Source organism: Falco peregrinus, chromosome 6 (assembly GCF_023634155.1).
Source record: "Falco peregrinus isolate bFalPer1 chromosome 6, bFalPer1.pri, whole genome shotgun sequence".
Classification (NCBI taxonomy): domain Eukaryota; kingdom Metazoa; phylum Chordata; class Aves; order Falconiformes; family Falconidae; genus Falco; species Falco peregrinus.
The window spans coordinates 18,301,934-18,325,047 of NC_073726.1; the positions used below are offsets into that span (position 1 = coordinate 18,301,934).

Here is a 23,114-nt window from a genome sequence, read left to right on the forward strand (position 1 = left end):
TTGGTTTTGTTAGAAAAGGCAGAGTGAAGGAAACAGCGATAGAGAGTTGCAGGGTTTTTTTACTCTTCATCCAGCTTCAGTACAAGTAAAAAATGCTGAATTAATATTGAATGGTATCTAGTGGTCCAACTGCAGCGATTCCTTAAACTGCTGTAGTCCACAAAGCCTGAAGCTGCTCAGCGGCAAGTTGATGCTAAGGCTTCTTCAGGTCCTGAAGGCTCATACAGGAGACTACCTCTATCCAGACCTTAAAATAATAAAGGTACAATGAAAAAGGTACAAACACTCTTTTCTCCAACCCAGCATAGTTATTTTTACCTCAATCTTAATTAAATAATTTCTGTGCTAATAAATTCAAAGAAGTTATTTCTGAGCATGCAGTTATTCAGCAGCTTTGTTACTGAAAGGCAATTAGTTGTTCCCAAACCATAGTTTTGTTTCCAAAAAAGAGATAACACCTGATGTTAGAATTCTGAGTTTCTGGGAGTCTCATAAATTTCATCAATACTTTGTGTTACCTAACTTTTATACTGGGCAAATGTGAAAAATTCTGTGAGGTTACTTTTAAGATTATTGGGGTTTTTGTACTACTATGCATATTTGTCAGAAAAATACTGCTTTCATTTCTTAAATCATTGTTTAACTTAGTCCTGTGCTACCTTTTTTTTTAGTAGTCACCTATGCCTAGCAGCGCATTTTGGGTGCGTGTACACGTGCTTAGAACACTTGGGTTACTTTGCTGAAGGTGGGGATGTGTATGTTGCATAATGGTATTGTTCAAGTATAAAAAGAACAGAAAACTGGATGCTAGTCTGAAATGGTGACATACCAAGAAGGCAGTATCAATAGGTAATTGAAAATTTTAGTTTCATGACCTTTCACACTTGCGTGTTGAGGTGTTTTCCTTAATCAGACAGAAGTAGGTACTCATCTACAGTGCATGCTTAAGTGTTCAAGCTTGTATAAATGATTTGAAGAGAAATAATGATGTAGATTATGTATCTCCATATGCAGTATATATTAACTATATATAGCTCATCAATATATGATAAATATTTCCAGTTTCGTTTCAGAACAGCAAGCTTTTGATTTGCATTTTAAACCAAAGCTGGTGAAGGCAAAGCTCTCTGCTCCACATCCCCCATCAGCTTGGGCAGATAACGGAGGTGAGGGGCTCTCCCGTGCACTGGGTGCTTGCAGCGTCATTTCCTTCTCGGCATCAGCTTCCCTTTTTCCCTGCCAACTTCATCATAGCTGCTTTTCACTTCTTTTTGTTCTACGGAGTGAACATCAGTTGATCAGTCTAAACTTAAGAAAAAGTGTAAGGACAACTCATTCCATTTCAAAGCTGTGAGCAGGACTGCTGAGAACAGAGAACAGGCTCATTGCAAGTAGAGGTAGTTCCTGCAGCAGCTTCTGGAGGTCAGTGGGCTACAGCATAATTTGTATCGTAAATCCTTTTGAATGAAGTTCTGATACCACAAAAGAAGTAAGATTGCGTATACAAAGGTGTCAGTGCAGTTAGGTCAGTTAAATCTGATACAAACTATGAAGTCAAAAGGGATATTCTTCTTATCAAAGTATCTCTGTAAGGACTAGGAACTTGCAAACAAGGCTGAGAACTGACAAATGGCTGTGTCCTAGAAATATCTTGTGGTAAAGACAGTCAACTTGTGTGTGACTTCTGTAGGACACCAGAAAGAAACGTCTGCTTCAGCTTTAAAAATCACAGTTCTATATTCCAAGGTTAGTAAGCCCTTAAAAAAAAAAAGTGCCAGAATGCTGAAATTGTTGATCTTTTTCTATTGAATGGGAGGCAGCAATTAAAGGAGATTTGGAACAACTGTGTTTGATTCTAGTTAACGGGTGATGCCAAACTTTCAGATAATTGTTAGATCTGCGGAATGGAAGGGGTTTGTTAAGGGGGCAGTCACCATATGTGGCCCATCTTGCTAATAATACAGCAAGTCCTAATGAGGCTAGTTCTTTTTCCATCATTTGTTAAGTTATAATCTGTTAACATCATCATCTTGACTGAGGAAGGCTGCGGTGCTCTTCGGAGCAGTATAGGGGAAGGTTTTGGCATCAGCTGAACAAGGCTTTTATGCTTTTTATTCTGTGATAAGCATTGCATGGGCAAAGACTATAGGCACCCAGTTTTACATGTGGTGCTGTAACATACCAGAGGTGTGTATGTAAAATATATATGTGTGTATATATATCTGTCTTTTCCACAGTGCTTAAATGCACATTATGTATTTGCATCAGTTTAAGTGGTTCATGGAAGTTTACCTTCATTGGCGGTAGGTCTTCAGAAACTTTTTCCTTCATAAATTTTTTTAAAGCATCCACTAAGAATTCCACAAGGTCTAGCTTGCTTGCTGTGGGACACAGCTGGAACACTGCATCCCCTAGGAAGCTGAGTGACCCTAGTTTCCATGTGGCAGAACTGAAGAACTGCTTGAGACACCTAAATTGGATGTACAAATTAAGCATATTCTGTGCCATACATATATACGTATATGTGTACTTACATACAGCATGTAACTGTGCATGCTTACTCTTGCATTTTCTATATTCAGCAGGCCCAAGAGTGTGCATTGAGATGAACATTCTTTGCCCCTTCCCCACAGCTGACCCCAAGCACAAGCACCATTCTAACTTGAAAAAGCACAAAGACTGTGACAGAAGCCTGTTCTTCACAGGAACCTTGTAGGAGTGGGCAAAAAATTCTGTCAAACAGAGCAAGGTCCTTCCATTAAGGATTTTTCAGAACCAAGCGTATGGTATAGATAAACCTCCCAGAAAGAACTGTTCCATATAGGCACTGAAGGGAAAAAGGATCTCTAAATGGTAGTTTCAGCTCCCCATAAATTATGTGATGTATTTATAATATATTTAATTTATAGGATGTTTATAAACTGGGGCTTAGTATGTGGAATTGCTTATTAAGTTGATGTGTAAATTTTATTGTAATAAAGGGGTTATAAATATTCTGCCTTTTTTTAACAGGTATAGATCAGATATTTTTTTTGTCATTCCTTGCTTTCTTCTTCAGCAAGGCAGAAGTCAACCACAAGCATGACAAACTCTTTGTAAATATTGTTACCTGATGTTCTGAATAGAGAGCCCTTGCCTTAGAATGGAGCAGGTTTTCTTAGATAAAGCCTTTTCAGCAGTCTCTGACTGTATTTATGCCCATGTCTGTGACTGAACAGCAAGCATAAATCCAAACACTTCAGGAAGATTTTTTTTTCAGACAAGTACAGCTAAATGTACATAATTAAAATTTTCTTTGTGAGATGCTTTGATGTAGTCACCTCCTGTTACCTTACACTTTTTTTTCCCCGGGCTCTTGTCAGTCACTAGCCATTCTTTTGTACCTAGGAACTGTAAATGGATCAGTATCTCCAGCATGTTGGTTATGTCTTAGACAGCTTTTACATTTGAATTACTGTAGCTCCTGGAAGAGCATTTTCAGTCCAGAAAAGATGCTCATGGTTCCAGCTCTTTCTCTTTCCAGAAGTCCCATTCATTGAATTTTTCACTTGAAAAAGTTCATTTACTTGCATTTGAGTTTGCCAGTACTTCATAAAGCCACAGCTTCACCTCCAGAGATCTAATATACTGGAGCGTTAAAAACCATCATCTTTGTTATACTGCTTCCTGCAGGTACAAATGCATTACAGAGCTCATCCTGTAGCTTCTGTACTTGGAAAGGTCACCATCACTGTCCCCCCCTTTTCTGGATCCTAGACTGCTGGCACCGTTCAGCTAGTAACTTTTTCCCCCTAGGTAAACACATTGGTTAATATCTGTTTCAGCAGCTTAAAAACAGTGCTTATTTTTTCCAGTTCTTCAGACTGGAAGTGGATTCTCACTGTCAAAAGTCACTTTTTTCCTTTTTTGCTCTTATTTGGCAGCATCAGTTGTTGCTGATTCTTAAAGCACATTTAGCACCTTACCGAAATGACCATTAACTGGTTATTTCTTCAGTGACAGCTTAAGTAGTAGAAAACTTACATGCTCTTTCCAAGGATTGCCCCATATGCCAAATACTCTGGGGTAGAACATCTGTGGCTCCTTTCAGAAGAGCATCTACCTGCCTGTGAAGAGCCTGTATCTTGTTCCATGTAACATAATCGTATTAGAACAGCTTACATTGAACAAGTACTTTTATTTACAAGAGCATATGTGACAATTTTGAAATAAAAAAAATAGAACAAATCTACTTCAGTCTTCAGCCTGGTTTAGATAAGTCTCCATCTTGACTGCTTTCTTATTTGGCCTTCTAAATTAGAGATCAAGTTGGTAGCAAATTCCTGGATTATTACCATTTTGCCACAAATCTGTGTTGAAAACCATGTAGTATGGCTTAGTCTCTTCGTACGTAGAAGATATTATATCCAAGTTCAACCATACCCCCAATAAGCAAGGCCCACAAAGGGATAAATACATAGGCTAGTTTCATCGTAGTAAATCGTTGCAGTTTAGCACAGAGGGCAAGGCAGAAGGCTAATTTAAGTAGCATTGCAATGAGATACCAGGTTTTTTTCTTGATGTTTTGGGAGCCATTACGAGGGTCAAAGCCAGATTTACAGCGTCCAGCCATTTTTACAATTAGCATAACTAGAAGAATAGTATCAAATATCCAGACAGGAATAAAAATGAGGAACCAGTTCCATGGTGCTTTCTCATCCAACTTTAGCACCAGCATGATCAGGAAGAGTAACGTAAAAAGCCATGTCAGTAGTACTCTTTGTGCCAGGGACATTCTCATTTAAACAGCTTTGAGAAGAAGTCTTTCACTGTCAGCAACAACCTAACAAAACAAAAAGGGAGGAAAAGCATCAAAAGATGTCACTACACAATTATTAGGCATATTCCTTACAGGAGACGAATGTCTTGTTCTTGTTTTCCCACCCCTTCTAACCTCACCTACATAATGCTTCCCAGCATTCCTTTATTACTACCATTCCCAAAGCACTCTATAGTCAGCTGTGTAAACTGCCTTCATCTAAATTTTTTCTGTGAAACAAGTTGTGCTTTAATCCTAAACTGGCTGTCAAACTCATTTAGGGATTTTTTTATGCCAAGAATATGTTTAGATCAATTTTCCTCCAGCACTGAGGCACTCATAGTTGAACACTTGAAAATAAACCTAACAATTCTCTCTCTATAACAAAAAAGCCCAAACATAGTGAAGTGTGAACCAACCAACAAGCACAAGTATCAAACCATCTGAAAGATCCTGTACTCTACAGAGCTGCAGCTCAAGTGACCAGACCATAGGCACTACGGCTGCTCTCTGTCAAGCAGCAGTCTTAAAACTACTGAACACTACAGATGATGTTTGCTTTCTGGCAGGTATCTAAAGTATGCAGGCGCTAGCTGACAGGAATGCTATTTAGGTTTGTTGGCTTGGTAGTGTATTTAGATTTCTCTGTAGTCATGACAAAGGAAAAACAAGGATACGTGCATCTGCCACTACAGCCATAAAAGTTTTTATATTCCTAACAGAAAGGCTTTTACCACTGCCTGTGCCAGAAGATTTTCACTGGAAGTATAAAAGGTCACTGGAAGTATAAAAGGCAGGGGTGAGAAGAACTTTGATCTTCCTGAAGATTTCATGCCACAAAGCTAGATAATTAATATATACCAGCAGAACAGTGCTAGAATAGATTTCTTAATTGAGATTTTTATAAGTTTGGTATTTCCCTTTAGAGCACTTATATTCTTTAACTTGAAATAATAAACTGAGTTTTGATTTGTTCCAGATTACAAAAATATTTAAATTACTGAAAGTGAGATGATATGTTCTGAAGCATCTAATTCTCACCATCAGCCACCACAAGAGAAGGACAAGACTTGCTTCCCCTCTCCCCTCTGTGTCCCGGCCACAAAGCTGCTGCTTCTTCTACTCATGCTCACAAGATCACCCGATTAAGCCTGTTAAACTCACTGAACAAGCAGAACTCTATTAGCACCTTTTTCTTTTTAACCGAGTTAGTGGTTTTTTGCCAGGTTTAGCATGTTGAATCAACAGTGTGCTCAGATAAACATCAGAACCAGACAGGGAAGTAAAAGCTGTTGGCTTAACTAGTTAGGAGATGACCTGCTACATTGGAGCCAAGGGATAATAATTTTGTACACAACTAAAATTACCCTGCAATGTAATTCTTATCTTCTGATACACAGCTCAACAGACCTCCTTTTTTGTTCAGTCTGGGTTTGAAGTTTCAATGGATTTGATTTTGTGGATAGCAGTGGGATTTCTCTTAAGGAAGAGATGCAGTTTAGCCTAAAGTAATCTAAACTTGAGTTACTGTCAGCACATCCCCTCCCTTGTGACAGGGCTGACACCTGCATGACCGAGAGCAGGCCAATTACTTGAGCTGAACTTGCCAAAAAAAAGTTTAAAATAGGTTTTCTGTAGTTTGCTTTTTGCTGTCTCAGTTTGGCTCCGATCACCAAAGGGTCTGGTGAAAGCCTGTTGGTGAAACCAGAAGGGTGGAACCCAGGCCGCCTCCTTAGGGAAGGGGTGAAGCTTAGCAGTGATGCTCGATATGAGAGTTAATTACCAAGTAGAAAAAAAAAATATGGAGGAGGTTTAGATAGCATTGCTCTTTCTTTGTTATAAACATACCTAAACCAGCTGGTATGTGCAGAGGATTACAGAAAAATTACTATCACCTGCCTCAAGGATTTCCAGGATTTTGAAAACATTCCCAATATTCTCAAGTACAAGTCTGCAGCTAAAGTGAAGAGTAGTTATCTGAAACAACGTTTCAACATTCCTTTCATGAGAAAGTTTTTGAAAAGTAGTTCTAGAAATCAGTGCTACAGATACGCGATTCTCTTTCTTGTAGTACTGGCAAACTGGAGAAAGTGGAAACCAAAGAAACAGCCTGGGAACTTGGGCCTCAAAGGAAAAAAAAGGAATTCAACACTGTTAGAAGTATTACGTTAGCACCTTCTTTGAGTATCTGATATCAACTGTCTCTGGAAGACATAGAAAGCTACCAAAGACATATTAGATGTGGCTGCTCAATTTGAAGGTTGCTTACTTGATGAAAAAAGATTTTCAGTTTTCCTAAGTGTTCAGAACCACTTTGTAGCAATTTTAAAGAGCACAGGCAGAAAACTCAGCAGGGGACCTTATGCTGCCTTTCTCTGACCTGATTAAGAGCTGTAACTGCAAGACTGGGCAGGACTGGAAGGCTCCATTCAATTTTAGAGGCTTTTCTTCATGAAAACTCAAGAAAACCTAAGTGTACTTTTGAGATTTTATAGTCCACATAAAGGAAGCTAACAATTTTAAAGACTGGCAGCTGGGGATACAGCTGACAATGATGAACGATTTGATTACACAGAGCACTTGACAATGTCTCACTAGAAAAGAAAAGTGATTATGGGCAGATTCTCAGTTAGAGCCCAGCTATCACAACATGATGGTTAACACTGGAAAAAGGATGCATATATGGCACGAGTCTTGAGCTAGCTCTTCCATGAAAACACTTGAAGGAACATCAAATGCAGTGTAAAAATAAAAAAAAAGCACTCTCAATTCCTTATAGAACTCACACAATTAGTAGGAAGTGAAAATTTTCAGTAATGAGAAACGCTAAATAGCATTACTGACCTTGATGGGATGAACTACGTAATTAGAATATGATAGCTAATTATGTCCTTTTTAGGAAGAAAAAAATAAAGAGGACGGAAACTTACACATAACATTCAGCTCAATATTAATAACACAGATCTATACATTTAAATTTAAACCTTGAACATTGCCTAACAGAGTTCAGAAAACTCTATTATACAGAAACCAAATTAAACTCTCTCTTGATTAAATGACATTTTAAAGCTAGTTCAGGAGGTATGAGTAATTTATCACCTAGAAAGAAATATTCCAGAAGCCCCACTTTAAAACTACATTTAAACTAGTGCGATTCGAATACAGGTTAGGTATTCACAAGTTTTCCTTGCAATTGATGCATTCTCAGTTCAGGTTGCCTACGTAGATTTTAAAGTGTAAATAAAGTCAAACTACAACGTCCCCTTCACTTGAGCGGTTGTTTTACCGCTTTTCAGCGAAACGGACTCCCGAGTGCTGAATCTGGCTGAAAAAATACGTATTGGGAGACTCTTCAGAAGAACAGGCCGAGGAAACCGGCAATCCAGCCGAGAGAGCCGGGCTAAGCAAAGCCGCCACAGCGATCTAACAGCCCCCTCCCGTCCTCTGCAACAGCCGGGCGGTTTCCAGCACGGCCCGGGCAGGCCCCGGCCGCGATCCTCCGCCAGGCAGCCCGGGGATGGCCCAGTGCCTACTGCCCCGGGCGGCGACAGCGCCTCCGGGAGCCCGGGCCCAGCCCCGCGGGGCCACGGCTGGAGCGGCTGCCGAACAGCCGGTGCCCCACAGGCCGCCCAGGCCTCTCGCCCTTGCCCAGCCACCAGAGGCCGACCCCGGGCAGCCCGGCCTCCGCCACAGCCCCGCTCCCACCGGCCTCGCCGCCTCGCTCGGTTTCTCCCGTGGCCGAGCCGACCGGCTCCCCCCGGGAAGCCCCCCTTCCCCCACCGTGGCGGAGGCCTACTCGCCTGAGCAAGGCCGGGCGCGGTGCGGCAGCCTGAGGTAGAAGCCCCCTATCCCTTCCCTTCCCCACCCCCCCGCCGCCTACCGCACGGGCCCGGGCCGCCCTGCGCCACCGCCCTCCTCGCACGGACCCGCCGCCGCGTCCCCGCGCAGGGTCTCGGCGCATCCCCCTCCCGCCCTGCTACGCGGGGCCAGCGCGCAGGTGAGGGGGAGACCGGGCTCTGCCCGCTCCCTCTGCCGTAGGAAATCTACCGCCTCCCGCCCCACGGCCCCGCGCCTGGCTATTGGGCGGCGCGGACGCGCGTCCTACCGCGCCCTGCTGCCACTGGGTAGAGGCGACGTCGCTCAAATTCGTCCCCGCCTCCCCCCCTCAGCTACTCGGTCGTGAAGGCGTTCATCAAGGTAAGCCAGCCCCCTCGCGGCCGGCGGCTGTCAGCCTCGAGCCCCGCCCTCCCCGTTCTTTTCGCCGCCAATTCGTGCAGGAGGCTGCCTGTTACACCGGCCCCACCCCTGCCCGGGATCTGCCCGTTAAGCCAGCCCCACCTTCCTCGCTCTCTCATTGGGCAGCGCCGCCGCCAGTCACGCCTGGTTCCCCACCCTCGGGGCGGAACGGGCGCCGTTGGCCACCGGCCCGCTCGCAGCTCCGCCCCCGGCTCGGCGGCGCGCGCCCTCTCGGGTGGCGCGCTGTTGCTGCTGCTCTGGCGCTGCCGTCGCTCGGGCGCGCGCCTCCTCATCCTCCCCCTCCTCCCTCCCCCCCGCCCCCCCCCCTCAGCTGTTGCCTCGCGCGTGCCCGCCGCCTCTCCGCCGTCTCGCGCTCCCCTCGCTGCCGTTGTCTGCGGCGCGCGCTGGCCCGCTCCGCCGCCTCGCCGCGGCACCGGGCGACCGGTAAGGTCGGGATCCCCCTCGGTCAGCGCGGGAGGGGCGGGGGCTGGGGTGGTGCGGGGGCATCGCCGCCCCGGCGGGAGGGGAGAAGCGGGGCGCCGAGTTCCCCGCGCCGCTGGGGAAGGGGCCGACCGGCCCGGCGGGGGCGGGGGGGCGGGTGGCCGGGGCGGCTGCGGAGCCGCGGCCGGGGCGAGGCGGCGGTGCCCGCTGGGTGAGGGGTGACGGGGCGGGGGGCGGCGGTGCGCGCATCACCGAGGGGGCGCGGCGGGGCCGCCTGCCGCGGCTGACCCTGGCCCCGGAGCAGGTCCGCCGGCGGCCCGCCGCCCCCCGCGGGGGAGCCTGCCCGGGGAAAGGGCGGGAGGCCCGCGGCCTCTGCCGCGCCGAGGTTCCCCTCAGGCGGGAGGCGGCGCGGCGCCCCCCGGCCCTTCCCGCCGGGGGTCCGAGGGCGGCCGCGGGGCGGGCCCTTCCCGCCACGCCGTGTCACCGCATCAGGTGCGGGCCGCGCCAGCCGCTGGAGGGGCCGCGCCGCGCCGGGGAGCCGCCGGGAGCCGCCGGGAGCCGGGCGCGTTGGCCTCCGATGGCCAAGTTTACGGGGTGGTAGGCGCTCAGTTACGCCTCCCAGGCTTGAGCTGCCGGCCGTTTCCGTGCGGTTTGTTCCTGCTCGCTGGGTCTGACTCCAGCTAAAACGCACCTTTTCCTTGGGAAGTTCCTGTAATGCATCTTGAGCTGCTTTAATACCCGTGCCAGGTGATAGGACCTTTTTTCTCCTTTCCTTTGGAGGTCCTAAATTTCGGCATCTTCACCTTCATCCCGACCTCCTCTCCCGTTTTCTTGTTTTTCACATGCCACCACCTTCTTCTGGTTCGTTTTTTCTTATTCCTTATCCCATTTTTTTCCCTTTTCCACCCTAACCCAATGACAACCTGTCTACCACTTCTGTGTTGTCCTTGGTTTTCACTTCGGGAATCTAAATGTTAGGCTACTTCCTCTAAGTTAAAATTTCTTCTGTCGTATTCGTTTCTCTGCTGTTTTATCTGCTCTCTTTTCTATGAGAAACCGAGGAGAGGGCTTTGGGAGAAGATGATTATGCTGTAGCAGAACTGTCCAGGTGTTTGCTTCTTTTACTTTTGTTTTTCATACGTGCTTCCTGAGTGTGTGTGACTCAGGCGTATCAGATTCAGTGGTAGGTTTAGTCCACGTTCTCAAACTCTATGCTTTTGGTATTCATGCTTTCACATGTTATTGGTCGCTTGGTAAGTAATGCTGATGAGTCTTGCGTTTTGCTTCAAATTTGCCAGTGTCTTATCCATCAGTCATATAATTAACTGAAAAAAGTAATTAATTGGAAAACCTGACTTGTTGAAAATACTTTAATTAATGTTCTGAAATTCTTTGTGATGAAACATTCCTACAGAAAATACAGCTGGTTTTACAATTCTGACACACGAGTGCTCTAATAGGAATGAGACTAAATACAGTGTGTCATCAGTAATTTACCCGCTTATATCTTCCTGTTGATGCTGTTAAACAGATGGCGGTATCTGTTTTATCAGGGAGAAGCGCATCACTTGAAATAACCTGTTAATCCTAGTAAGTGAATCCTCGTATCTTTAGCTGCACTTAGAGTGGTCCCTAAGTGGCAGAAGGATATATTTCTGTTATATACATTAGCACTTGGCATGAGACGTTTTTGTTTTCCTGGGGTTAGAGGCTAAAAGTGTTGTGTGAATATATCTCTGAGTTATAAATAGCTGTATGTATTTGGCTGTTTCTGTAACTCTGAAGGTTTTGGTGATCATCTTTGACATGTCTCTTTATTTGTGACTCCCTGGAAAGGATAATCCTCTTCTCAGAAGTCTTATTTTGTTCCAATAAGGTGTTTATGAACTGAGGTATGTATGCACATCAGACTTCTGCCAGTTTTGACTTCACCCCCCCCATCTCAGAGCCCTACTTTACAATATTTGCAAGCAATTTTTATTTCTGAAGGTGAAGGTTGAGAGCAATACTTGGAACTGGTGTGTTTAAGATCCTGATCCTTGTTTGAAGTGGAATGTTTGTGCGGTTGAGTTTTCTGTTGCTATGTTTTGCTGCCAATGTATGTTTTTATTCTGGGTATAAATATTAGAAAGGATAAAATACGAGCCTGAGTCATCTGGAAAATAATTTGGAAACCTAGTTAGTTTAATTCAATGCTTGTAGTAGAATTTTTTTCCTCAAGTATTATGTGGAATGTGACATACAAATAAATTGTCAGTAATTGCTGGGAACTCCATGGAGTATTTCAAGTATTCTGGTAGTGCTGGATTTCTCCCAAAGCAGAGTTAGCTCAGCTTGTCTCGTAAAGTTGGTCCCAGCTGTATTCACCATAGCTCCTGAATATTGGTGTGAATTCTGGGAGAACTCAAAATCCTGTAGGCCTTGAAATAGGAAACAGTATTGATGCTTTATTGGAAGGGAAGCATAGGTGCATTAAAAAGGCTTCCAGTCAACTTTGTTTGAGGCAGTTAACCAGGCACCAAGGGTGGAGCAGCTCTTGGAGTTGAACAATGCTGTTCCTTTCACAGCTGGCAGGGGTCACTGGAAAGCAGTGGACATTTACTTCTTTCCCAGTTCTCCCCCAAAGTCACATATACCGTCTTCCCAGGCTTTTTCTAAATAATACAACTTCTACTTGTTTATAGTAGAAATTTTATTAAAGAAATAAAACCATCATTTTTTTTTCCTTTTCTGAGGACCCCTGTGAGTGAGAGTGATGACAGTCACAGGGTTTTGGTTTTTTTTGTTTTTGTTTTTTTTTTTTTTCTCTGAGGAAGTTCTTTTCATAATAAACAGCATGCTCTACAGATTGATCGCTGAGCAGTTTATGTGAATTTTCTTCCTAGGCTTACCAAGGGCACAAAGCTTGTACAGTTACTTTCTTTGTGTTCTCCCATTTGAGTAAATTTAGTCGGTCAGATCACGAAACCGAATATAACGGCAACTGAAAGACATTAAGTACCTACACATTGGCAGATTTTTATAAAACTTGTGACAGGTAGTGACCAAAGTTAATATTCCCACCTGAAGAAAAGCAGTTATAATTGAGTCCTTTCTTCAAAAAGAGAGCAAGGGCTGGCCAGTGTCTGTGCTAAGCTCTTTGAGCCATTGTGGTGTGGTACTGCTACTGGCCCAGCCAAATAGTTGGGGCAGTTGGTAACATGGGTGGGGGGCAGGAAAAAAATGCTGGGTGAGGTGGAAGAGGACAATAGGAAGCCATGGGACACTGGTAAAAGCAGACAGACTTAATTGCTTCTGCCCACGGAACAAGGTAGGCCTGTTTATTCTGTAATGTGTTTTTTTTTTTTTTGGTTTACTAAGGAAACAAAACAAAACTCCTTTAGGATACCTGGGTCAGAGGTACTGCCTCTGACTGTTCAAGGACCGTTGACCACTACTTACTCTAAGATATGTAGTGGTGTGAAAAATAAAAGACTTTGAAAGCTTTAGATACCATGTTTTCTCCCTTGAGTTTACTGTGCTGTTATTTATAAAGGTCCTTCTTGCTGGGTACAGAGGAAACTGTTAAGTACTTGAAGAAATTATATTCAAATTTGTAGGGAGAATACCAAGAGCTTAATAAATTGCCTATAGGGGAAGAAAGAGTTAATAGTAATTAGGGCTGTAATGTCTTACTGTGTAATGTTTGGGTATGCTTTGCATGTAATCATAGAATAATTCAGGTTGAAAAGGGTTGCTGAAAGTCATCTGTCTGGTCCAACCCCATCTCAAAGCAAGGCCAGCTTCAAAGTCAGAGCAAACACATATACAGTATGTAGAGATACCCATTATATTGTTAAGAAATGCAGAAATATAGCTTATGTTTGTGGTGTTGGTTTTTTTTTATTATTTGAGGGGAGCATATTATAGTTCACAGAGCTGTTCTCTTGTTTCTTAATTTACATGTGTAAAGGGGATTTTTTCCAAGTTCATTTCTGCTGGGAATAATCTTTAAGTGAGACATGTAGTGTTCAGTGTTTAATTCTTTGTTCATTTGAGGTGGTCTTGGTAGATGTGCTCCAGAGAGACTAGATGGCTTCCTGGAATGAGTCCAAGCATTGGATTGAACTCCTATTTGCGAATACATTTGTGGTTCTTGTTCTTAAAAAATAAAATACAATTGCAAAGTGGGAGAAGAAATTAAAGCAATATAGCATCAAATATGAAGTCACGCAAGCCCTGTAATTTGGAAGTTGGCCAGCGCCAGATGCTTTTGGGGGTTAGGTGGTTGGCAGATGCCAGCCTGGCAGCTAAATGCTCTTCGTGTTCGGCTGTCTTAAGGGACAGTTTGTTCTGTGCTTGCCGTGTTGCTCATATTCTTTCCTTGGTATTAGCTACTGGCCGTTGTGGGGTGGGGTTGGGTAGGGTATTTGGGTAGGGCCAAATACAGCCCGAATGTCTCTTTGGACATTTTCTTGCATTCTGTGTTATGAAGCTTAAGATTCCCTCAGCCGAGTGTTTATAATTTTTTTTTCTTCTTATTGTGTGTTTAAATAGCTGCTTTCTTTTTGAATCTGAGTAAAATCTTGGCTTCAGTGGCATCCTGTGGTACTGAGTTTAACAGTCTAATTATGTGTTGTAATATAATATTTCTCTGTTAAAAGCTTGGCTTTGCTATCCTCTAAGCGCAGTTATTGAATAAGGTTCGCTGTATTTTCGGAAGCTGTTGTTTTCTTGACTGTGTTTTCTGTATATTTATTAAAGCTGCATTTAATTTATAATTCATTATTTTTGTGTTCATTTGTGCCTGTCTCAACAGGCTCTGTGCTCTTCTGACTGTAGTATATTGAATGGAAGAGCTCACTGACCTGTCAGGTTTCCTGTTTTTAGAGCTTTGTGGGGTGCACACAGTTCACCAGGCCCCCAGTATCATTGAGATTATTGGTACTAAATTCTGTTTATGTTGCCTAGTTACTGTTAAAAGTGATTCAATTCACAGTTAAAGTTGATCCATGTTCTTAAACTTTGCTAATGTAGGATTAGTTGTTACCTGGAAATGTTCCTACTTCAGGTTTTCTTTTCTTCTGTGATATATGAAAGATGAATATAGTGTGCGCTGCTGGACCTATTTACAGAAGCTTGAAGTTTGGAATAATAGGGCAGGGCTCAGTTCACACCGTTTAAGGACTTAATTTAGGCAGTACTTCATAAAAACTCTTAAGATACTGGTCTAAATAGAGGGAGGAGGCAAGGGGACAACAGTGTTAATGGCATTTCAGAAAGCTTGCTGATGGAGATGCAGTGTTCAAGTTGGCTTCTGTCAGAGCTGCCTCACTATAGGTGGTGGCATTAGTACTGTGGCCCATAGATCTGTGGAGCTAATTCAGGTGAAACTGCCCATTTACTTAGTAATGGTAGTCAGTCAGGTGAAGCCGTCTCCTGTGTGATAGGCTCCAATTCTGGTAAAAAGAGCGATGGAAGCTGGTGACTGAGGAGGAGGAGGGTGGTCTGTAGTAATACTGGTTTAGAGTAGTTAAAACAGTTGCAAAGCCTTACTAGGCCACCCTGGTCTTGTCCGTCGACATTGTGTGTCTAGTGAGTGATTTCTGCTGGAAGCTCCCCCTTAAGAGCGCTGGGAACCAGGAGGAATGTGGGGCATCTCTGTTTGTAAGCTAGTGTTAGCTGTCAGCACCTGATGAAGCAGTGGCGTGATGAGTGTCTGTGTTCATCTTTCTCGTAGAGGTCTAATGTTAGTGCGCTTAGGAAGTTGGAAGTTGTAGTCCCAAGTGCTCTCATCCTGAGTAGCTTTAACGTCAAACCTCCAGAAAGAGCTAGCCACTAAGGCTTGTGTATGCTGAATGAGATCCTGAGTGTCGACCTCTGTCACTACAGGGTGGTCAGGTATGTGAAACCTAGTGGAACATAAAAGAGTGCAAATTAGGGAGAGTTGTTTCGAGTTTAGTTTTGGGACTAGGATGCTTCTGTATGCAGAACAGGGTTTTGTGGGCACTTTGCCTTGCACTGACACTGGGTGGAAGAGCTAGCAGGCCAGTGGTGTGCAGTCCAAGGAGCTTTGAGGCACCTGAGCAGACAATAAATAGGCTATTTTATTCAGATGGGATGCTGCTATTAACCCCTATTACCTGATGAGCCTGTTGCAATGAAAGATGTTGGCCTCAAATTTCTTTTTCAATATTCTGGCTGGTTTTTGATCTGTGGCAAGGTTTGCTTTTCACAAACAGCAGTCTATTTAGAAGTCTTTGACGTGTTTCCAAAGGCTTTTTGAAAGTCTGCGTCTTATCACTTGCTTTTGTTTATCAGTTTGATATGTTCAGAAGTATTGATAGACTAAGACGTGATCTTCCTTTGTAGAAACTGATTAGACACTATCAGATAGTCTTTCAGGTGTAATGGCATTCTTTTTTTAATGATTGTTTTGGGGATCTTGCCAGATACCCATGTAAGGCTGCAATTCCTTGCTTGATTCAGTCCAAGCAAGAGAGACTTTTTAAAAAATATAAGCTCAGCATTTGCTACTGTGTTCCCAGAACAGTGGCTGTTTAAAAAGAGACTGCAGCCTTTTCCTGACAGCTCAGCTACTTCATGCCTCAGCTGCTTCTAAAACTTGCTGGATAACTATTTGTAGAACATGATGCAAACTTGGTCATTTAGGAGTGGTTTTCAGCTTCCTGACTGTACTCATCGAGAAGCCACAACTCTGCTGTACATTGCCTGGTGGCAGATAAACACGTCTTCCTAAACACCAAGTCAGTATTTTCAGTGAGCAAGATTTATTGTTGCAGGAAATTACTGTTGTGTTTAGAATCACGAGGAGGAGAAAAGGAGCATAGCATTCTATTTCTAAGTGGCCACTATGTTTGGCATTGGGTTTTTTTATTTTTTTAAGGGTTTGTTAAGAAGAATGTGTATATATAAATGAAAAACATAGTATTTATAGAAATTCTGTTCCTTAATAAAGTTGTTATGGTTCTAAGAGCGGATGTATACATGCCATATTTCAGAGGTTTCTCATTAGAAGGTTGTATATATGTTTAATGAGGTATGTATGTGTGTAGTATTCAGTACAAAACCCCAGGAATTAAAAAGAGCAGAACTTGAGAGCAACCATATATTGTGTTTCCTCTAATTTTTTATTTTTTTTTTTTAAAGTGCAGCATTTTCGGAGGTGTCTTGGCTTGTAGATCTAGCATGCTAACAGCAATTACATTTGGATTGACGGGAATTTTGAAACCAACATCTCTTATAGAAGAGGATTATAGTCCCCTTTAAGGGCTTAAATTTTTTACACTTCATTAAACAGTAGAATATGTGTAAATATTAGGAGCTTTTTGCTAATTAATAAATACTGCAGCAGGCTCAGAAGTAAATTACGAGAGGTGTAGAATCCTGAACTTCTCAGTAGAGTCCTTCCACCCGCCCCCTTTATTTTTGCAAGTAAGGTATCTGTGAAATCGTGTCATGTCACTTCAAATGGAGCCATGAACAGAAACCAGTTATGTAACAAAATTAGGAAATTTGCACAGACCTTAAGGCTGAGGGCATAGATTCCAGAAATGGCTAAGAGCAGTTGCAACAACTGCACACAATGTTCTTTTCCCAGAACTTGAAATAAACCTCAGAAATCTTGGTGCTCAATATTTTGCTACTATTTCAGACAGTTGTGTAATTCACTGGCAAAGCAAGTATTCCTTGGGAGACAGTTATTTTCTGTGGTAGTTCCTTGCTAGTTTGTCCTTCAGATATTGGTGTTTTTACTGTGGAAGTTGAGGCGGTAAAGTCAAGCCTGCATCCCATCAGAACTTGAAAACTGATTCTTGCTGCATGCTCTATGCTGCAGCTGCAACTGTGAGGGCTTCCTGCTTGGGATGGTGAGTGATAAAGGGCATAAGCTTATAAGGAAGAATAAATACACAGCGGCAGAAATAGGATCAGATACCATGGTTTGTGGGCAGAATACAGAGGCCTGAGAAAGTATGTTTGTTATTCAGTAACTGACAGCTTACTGGAGGCAGAGGCAGGTATGGACGTGCTGCCAAATGTCTGTATTTGTCATGATATATCATGTTTGGTACATCTGTGTTTGTAAAGAACAGGGCTTGATACACAGCAGCCAGCATAGGGTCTGGTTTGTATTGTATTGTTGCAGTTGTCTGCCTGATGAACTCCTCAAACAAACAACAAAACTCCCCAAATGTTTATCTAGGGATGTTCAACGTTTTTTTTCCACCAGTTGTTTGAGGGTGATGGGTTTTGGGGTGTTTTTGTGCGTTTGGTTTGTTTGTTTGGGTTTTTTTTGAGATGAAGAACAAAGTTTGAAAATTCATTCTCTTTCATGAGCAGTGTCTTAGGAATGCTGGTATCCAATTTTAGCAGTTGTTGGTGTTCTTTGGGGAAAGCAAGTATGTTAATTCCATTTTATTTACAAATTATCATGCTGTTCCTTTGGGAAAGAAAATATGTTAATTCCTTTTTATTTACAAACTATCATGACCTTGCATTGTAAGGCAACAACTTGGGGGGGCCTTGGCTGGCATGGCAGCAAGAGTACTTCTGCTGGTTGCTGGATGTGATCCTTAGGTTTGCAAGTGTCTGGTTATGTTTTTCTTAAAAATTTATTTTTTTCCCCCTTTCCCTTTGGCTGCTTCAGATTTTCTTAAGGCTAGCTGAAAGGAACGAGATAAAATTTCCACTTAAAGGTGTGAACCTGGGAGTGACAACTTTCTCATTTGCTTGTATACAATTTGCAATTCTGAAATGCTGTTTTGAGAACAGCGATGCATAGATAAAGTACTTAAACAGAACACTGTGTGCATTATATAGTATTTGATGTTCCTCTAAAAAATGAAATGTAGGTTTAATGGTTTATTTGTAACGCACATGAAAAGAATGTGTCTTTTGAAACATTGCTTCAAGGGTTTAATCCTGTTCTTGGTGGCAGAGGAAGAATTCTCATGGATCTGAGCATAGGAAGGGTGACTCGTCTTAAGTTTTAGTGGTGTATCTGCATTACATTGATAGCTGTGTTGGTTTGTTTTGTCATGGCAGAAGCAGCTTTCTAGTCAATAGCAGATGCTTAATATGACTAAGTTGTTTATTTGGCTCATTTAAAATGAACTTAAAGTATCAAACAATATCAATGATTTGATGATAAAGTTAACTTCTATTTTGATCCTAGAAAGTGAGGGTTTTTTTCCTCATTAAAGTTACTTTCTAGCTATGCGTCAGCAGATACAATGTTTTACTTTTAAGTGAGTTTGTGCGATTACAGTTGTTGCTAGAAAATTATTAGTTTAGGCCATAGGCTTTACTCTCTTCTTACTCTTCGTATCAGGAAATCTTAGTGAAATTGTGCAACTGTAGTATGGATGATCTAATGTAATGGTAAAACAGTTCTGTTGTGGAAAGCAGTTGAAACCAAGTTCTAGGATTCTCACGACTTTACGCAGTAACTTTTTGAAAACTGCCTTTAATTTGCTGCTTCTTCTGAAGGTAATAAAAATCAATGGCGTTTTTAAAAACACGTTTGAGACAAACACCACAACTCTGCAATTTTACTCCTAATGGTGTCTAGCAAACATCTCAACTCATTATGATCATGGAGTGATGAAGTTGGCAAGGACGTTCAAGTCTTGACTCAACATCTGGATGGTATCCTGACCATTCAGGTTGGGATTGTTATAAAGGAAACAGGTTCCTTGAAATTCTTAGTGATTCACAGTGTTTACAGGCAAGGAAAGCAACTATCTGCCTATGTTTCCTTGCTTGTGTTGTATTTTTGATTATGCCCTTTTGCTAGTTGACACTGCTTACACTTGTATATTCTTCCAAAAATTGTAAATATTTTTGGCCTTTGTCACTATGAGGAGCACAGTTTTATTCTGAACTTCTGACAGAGTTCAGAATATATTTCATTTTCTGTAGAATGTCATTTGGAAATGTATGTGTTTGTCTTGGATCGCCAATACTCTGTGGAAATGAGTAAAATATTTTAAAATATACTTAGTCTGAATTTATTTAAATCTGTACTGTAGTATTTAATCCTATCTTATGCAATAAGCACTACATTGCTTAAATAAGCATTTAGCTACCTGAAGCCATCTAAATATAGATTTCTGTGGCTTTTGAAAAACTGCTTATTTGATTGCAAGGTGTAGCATGTACTTACTTAAAAAGGAATATGATTATGCTCTGAAATGGGAAAAAACAGCCAAGAAACACCACTTTGGAATAGGGATCACTGAAACTGGGTAGTCATCTATTTTCAGTTTTAAGGAATTAATGAAGTTTTGATCAAAAAATGTTGCTTGTTATTCATAGTATTAACTGTGAGTTTGGTGAAGATGTAGTGAATGGCTCTGTTGAATGTCAGAGATGTTGTGATCAAGCTTTTATATTTGGATGTTCTGTCTGATCTCTGAAGTTGGAAGTATTTTTTTGTGTTGCTTTTAAATCTCCACTAGTTAAGATTAAGTTAATCTTGCTGTGGTTATTCTGCGCAGGAGTGCAAAAGCTGGTGGCTGTCCCAGATGCAGGTGTTCGACACAGAACGTGAAACAAATGGCTAGCTCTGGGCAGGATGGGAGGAGAAACAGGCAGAATAGGCAGTGCTCGCTTATGCTTGTGGATGTGTATCAGCTGTTTTGATTTGTTCACTTTACCCGTTTGCCCTTAGAGCCCAACTTGTACAGTCTGACTTCAGGATCAATATCAATACAAATTGTCAGCTGAATAACATGTTAACTTATAATGAATATGCAGAGTTCTGAAATTGTTGCAATACTTAGTCTCCTGGCTAGGTATTCAGTGAGCTGTGGGCAGATACAGAGTCAGAGCCAGGGCTGCAGCTTAGGTGCCTTGAATTGTTACCATCCATTTCTCATCCAGGTAAGGTAGCTTCAGGCCAAGTGTATCAAATTCATTACGTTGTCTCAAGAAAAACCACCCCAGAAACCCAAAGCACCGACAAATCCCAGCCCCTGCAAGCAAAAAACTGTCCCAAAATAATTAAACCTTTTCCCCTCCTTCCATTTTAGTGCTGTCTTAGAAATTGTTGTGTCTCTTTTGAAGAAAGCATGTTGCTATTTCCTTGTAGAGGTATTTTTGCTTGGTGCACCAAACTCTGTAAAGTCTTTTGAGACATCCATCCTATGATTTTGTCGTAATTACTTTTGTAAGCATCGTCCTTGTATTCGTGTATGCAAACGTGCATGCAAATATACTTTAAACACCACCAAAGTAGACTCTGTGGAGGATTTAATGTAGAGAGTTTCTTAAAAATATGAAAACTCTGGGTAGTCTAAATAACAGGCTTATTGATAGAAATTAAATTAATTAATAATAAACCTACTTCATTATACTTACAGTCTAATTGTTTCTTGAGGCAAAGGGTTTCTGAGTGAATCTGAGAACTACTGCAAAAAAAAAAGTCTGCTGCCTTTAAAATGGCTTGTCCAATTTTAGCTGTATTTGACACAGTTGGAAGTCTTGGATTCATAAGTTAGTGCTGGTTTTCTGAAAAATCATTGACCTTGGGGAGAGAGGGATCAAGTTATTGTAGCTGTTGAGGCAAAGGTTTCTGTGCATGTTCAACAGTTAGTTCTTTACTACTAATGATGAGTTTCTCCAACCTTTTTCTTATCCTGTCATTATGGTGGTAGGGAGCAAGGTACGTTGTATGTGAGAATGGATGTTGGCTTAAGAGAAATAAGGAGTTAAAGATCCTCCAAGATGAGTTCACAAAGGAGAGGATGTTGAGGGGTGCAGGTGTGATCAAAACCTGTACGGCATCCTTCCTACATCGGCCCCGCTGCAAGCACTGGGCCTGCTTTTGTTGTGACTGTGTGATGTAGGTCATATTATGCGTGAAGGCTGTGTATGGCTAAGGGTTTTATGTTGCGTTGAGTCTATTGTCCATGTAGCAAATTATTTTAAATTTACTTAAACAGATTTTCAAATGAGAAAGCGAATGCTATTTTTAGCTTTGTATGGGTGAGAAAGAAGGGTAACCAGTCTGTGTAATATGCCAAGTTATATCAAAGTCTTTGTTGGGCTCCATGCTTTATATGATAGAAATATTTTTATATTTGTTGTGCCAGTGAATTCTTAGTAATTGATAGTTGCTCTTAGGAAAACTGCTACTATTATCAGAAACAAATAGGTCAGAAACAATTACAGATGTTGACACAGTCATGGCTGCTAGCTTTAAAGCTGATTTGGTGTGACTTACACAACGGTATTATCAACAGTGGAAAAATTGCAGTGTTCGTTTGCTCAGTTGTACCAAAAGTCAGTGTCCTAATATTTCTGAAATTTGTTAGTGATTGTCTAAGCTCTTTCAAAGACATTTTTTTCTATTGTGTAGTAGTCTCTGTTTTATCTGAAGTTGTATAAATGATATTGGAGTGACACTTAGAAATCTTAAATAGTATTTCCTTTTGGGTATTTAATTTCTCTTATTTTTTGAAAAAGCTTTTGGAAACATGAAAATGAATGGTATTACGTTTCTTAGAAATCCTCAGGAGCTGGTATAGAAGCAATCTATTTGCTAAATCAGTCTGTATTGCTACATACATATTTGTGTGTGTGATGCATATCCAGACATTAAATACAGTGTCTTTAAAATAATGCAACGCATAAAATATGAGTACATCCTTACACGAGTCAGGGAAGACTGAATAAACAGGTGTCAGTGCAGAACTGAGTCTTCTGGAAGGTCATCTTTTCTTTCCGAGAAATGTCTTGGAAGATGGCAGTGTTGATAAGGCTTTTGTAGAGGGAGTATTTGTGATTTTTGCAACAACAGCTGTTATGATCATGTAATCTAATATCTGCTTTTTTAAAAAAAATCTGAGATATTTGGTGATTAACAGTGTAAAAGTGTCACGAGTTATTCTAATGCTTAGGCATTTCATAAAGACACTTATTTTAATTTATTGTTGTTTCAGTTTCCATCCCATCTGTTGGATGTTGTATTTTTCTTTGCTATTCTTATCTGTGCAAATGCTGTAAACAAATGTCTTTTCTCTTTGTTTTGAAGACAAAGATCAGCTTTTATCTTTCACTATAAAACCTGCCTGCAGATTAATAATTCTTGTTTCCTTTCATGAAGAAATATAGGGTGCAGTATTGTTGTTGATACTGACAATGTTATGATGTGATAATTTTATCAGAAATATACCCCTTAATCATGTTTTTTTTCTGAGATCAGTCAGTCTTGGAAGTGTGCTTGATGCATGGCTTGGTGTTTGGGGGCTAAACTACCACTACTCCTCCTCACCACTGGTGAGGCCGTACCTGGGGTGCTGGGTCCAGTGCTGGGCTCCGCACTACAAGAGAGACACGGACATACTGGAGAGAGTCCACTGAAGGGCCATGAAGATGAAGGGGCTGGGATGTCTCTCCTGTGAGGGGAGGCTGAGAGAGCTGGGACTGTTCAGCCTGGAGAGGAGAAGGCTCATGGGGATCTGACCAATGTATGCAAATACCTGCAGGGAGGGTGCGGAGAGGACAGAGCCAGGCTCTTTCCAGTGGCGCCTGGTGACGGGACCAGAGGCAACGGGCACACGCTGAAACACAGGAGGTGCCATCTGCACATCAGGAAACACTTTCTTACCGTGGGGGTGACCGAGCACTGGTACAG

At 42.1% G+C, this 23,114-nt stretch overlaps 2 protein-coding genes across 7 annotated transcripts in view; one reads left to right on the plus strand and one right to left on the minus strand.

Annotated features, from left to right (window-relative positions):
* Positions 1-4,157: 4,157 nt before the first annotated feature.
* Positions 4,158-8,841, minus strand: TMEM60 (transmembrane protein 60). Of its 3 annotated transcripts, none has more exons than XM_055807306.1 (2): positions 8,679-8,841; positions 4,158-4,822 (listed from the first exon to the last, which is right to left on the minus strand). In XM_055807306.1, the coding sequence occupies exon 2, from the start codon at positions 4,778-4,780 to the stop codon at positions 4,376-4,378; it is 405 nt and encodes a 134-aa protein (XP_055663281.1). In that variant the 5' UTR covers positions 4,781-4,822; positions 8,679-8,841; the 3' UTR covers positions 4,158-4,375. The 3 variants fall into 3 exon arrangements, with proteins under 3 accessions (XP_055663281.1, XP_055663283.1, XP_005243528.1); XM_055807308.1 differs by having other exon boundaries at positions 8,725-8,838; XM_005243471.4 differs by lacking the exon at positions 8,679-8,841 and adding an exon at positions 5,840-6,948.
* A 496-nt stretch (positions 8,842-9,337) lies between these two features.
* The window catches only part of PHTF2 (putative homeodomain transcription factor 2), a 73,198-nt gene continuing 59,421 nt past the window's right edge, over positions 9,338-23,114 (plus strand). For 2 of the 4 annotated variants that reach the window (XM_055808163.1, XM_055808165.1), the window contains exon 1: positions 9,338-9,478. The gene's annotated coding sequence lies outside the window, so the exon portion shown is untranslated. Of the gene's footprint in view, positions 9,484-17,457; positions 17,494-23,114 lie in introns of those variants that run through there. The other 2 variants (XM_055808164.1, XM_027795402.2) reach the window with 2 other exon arrangements.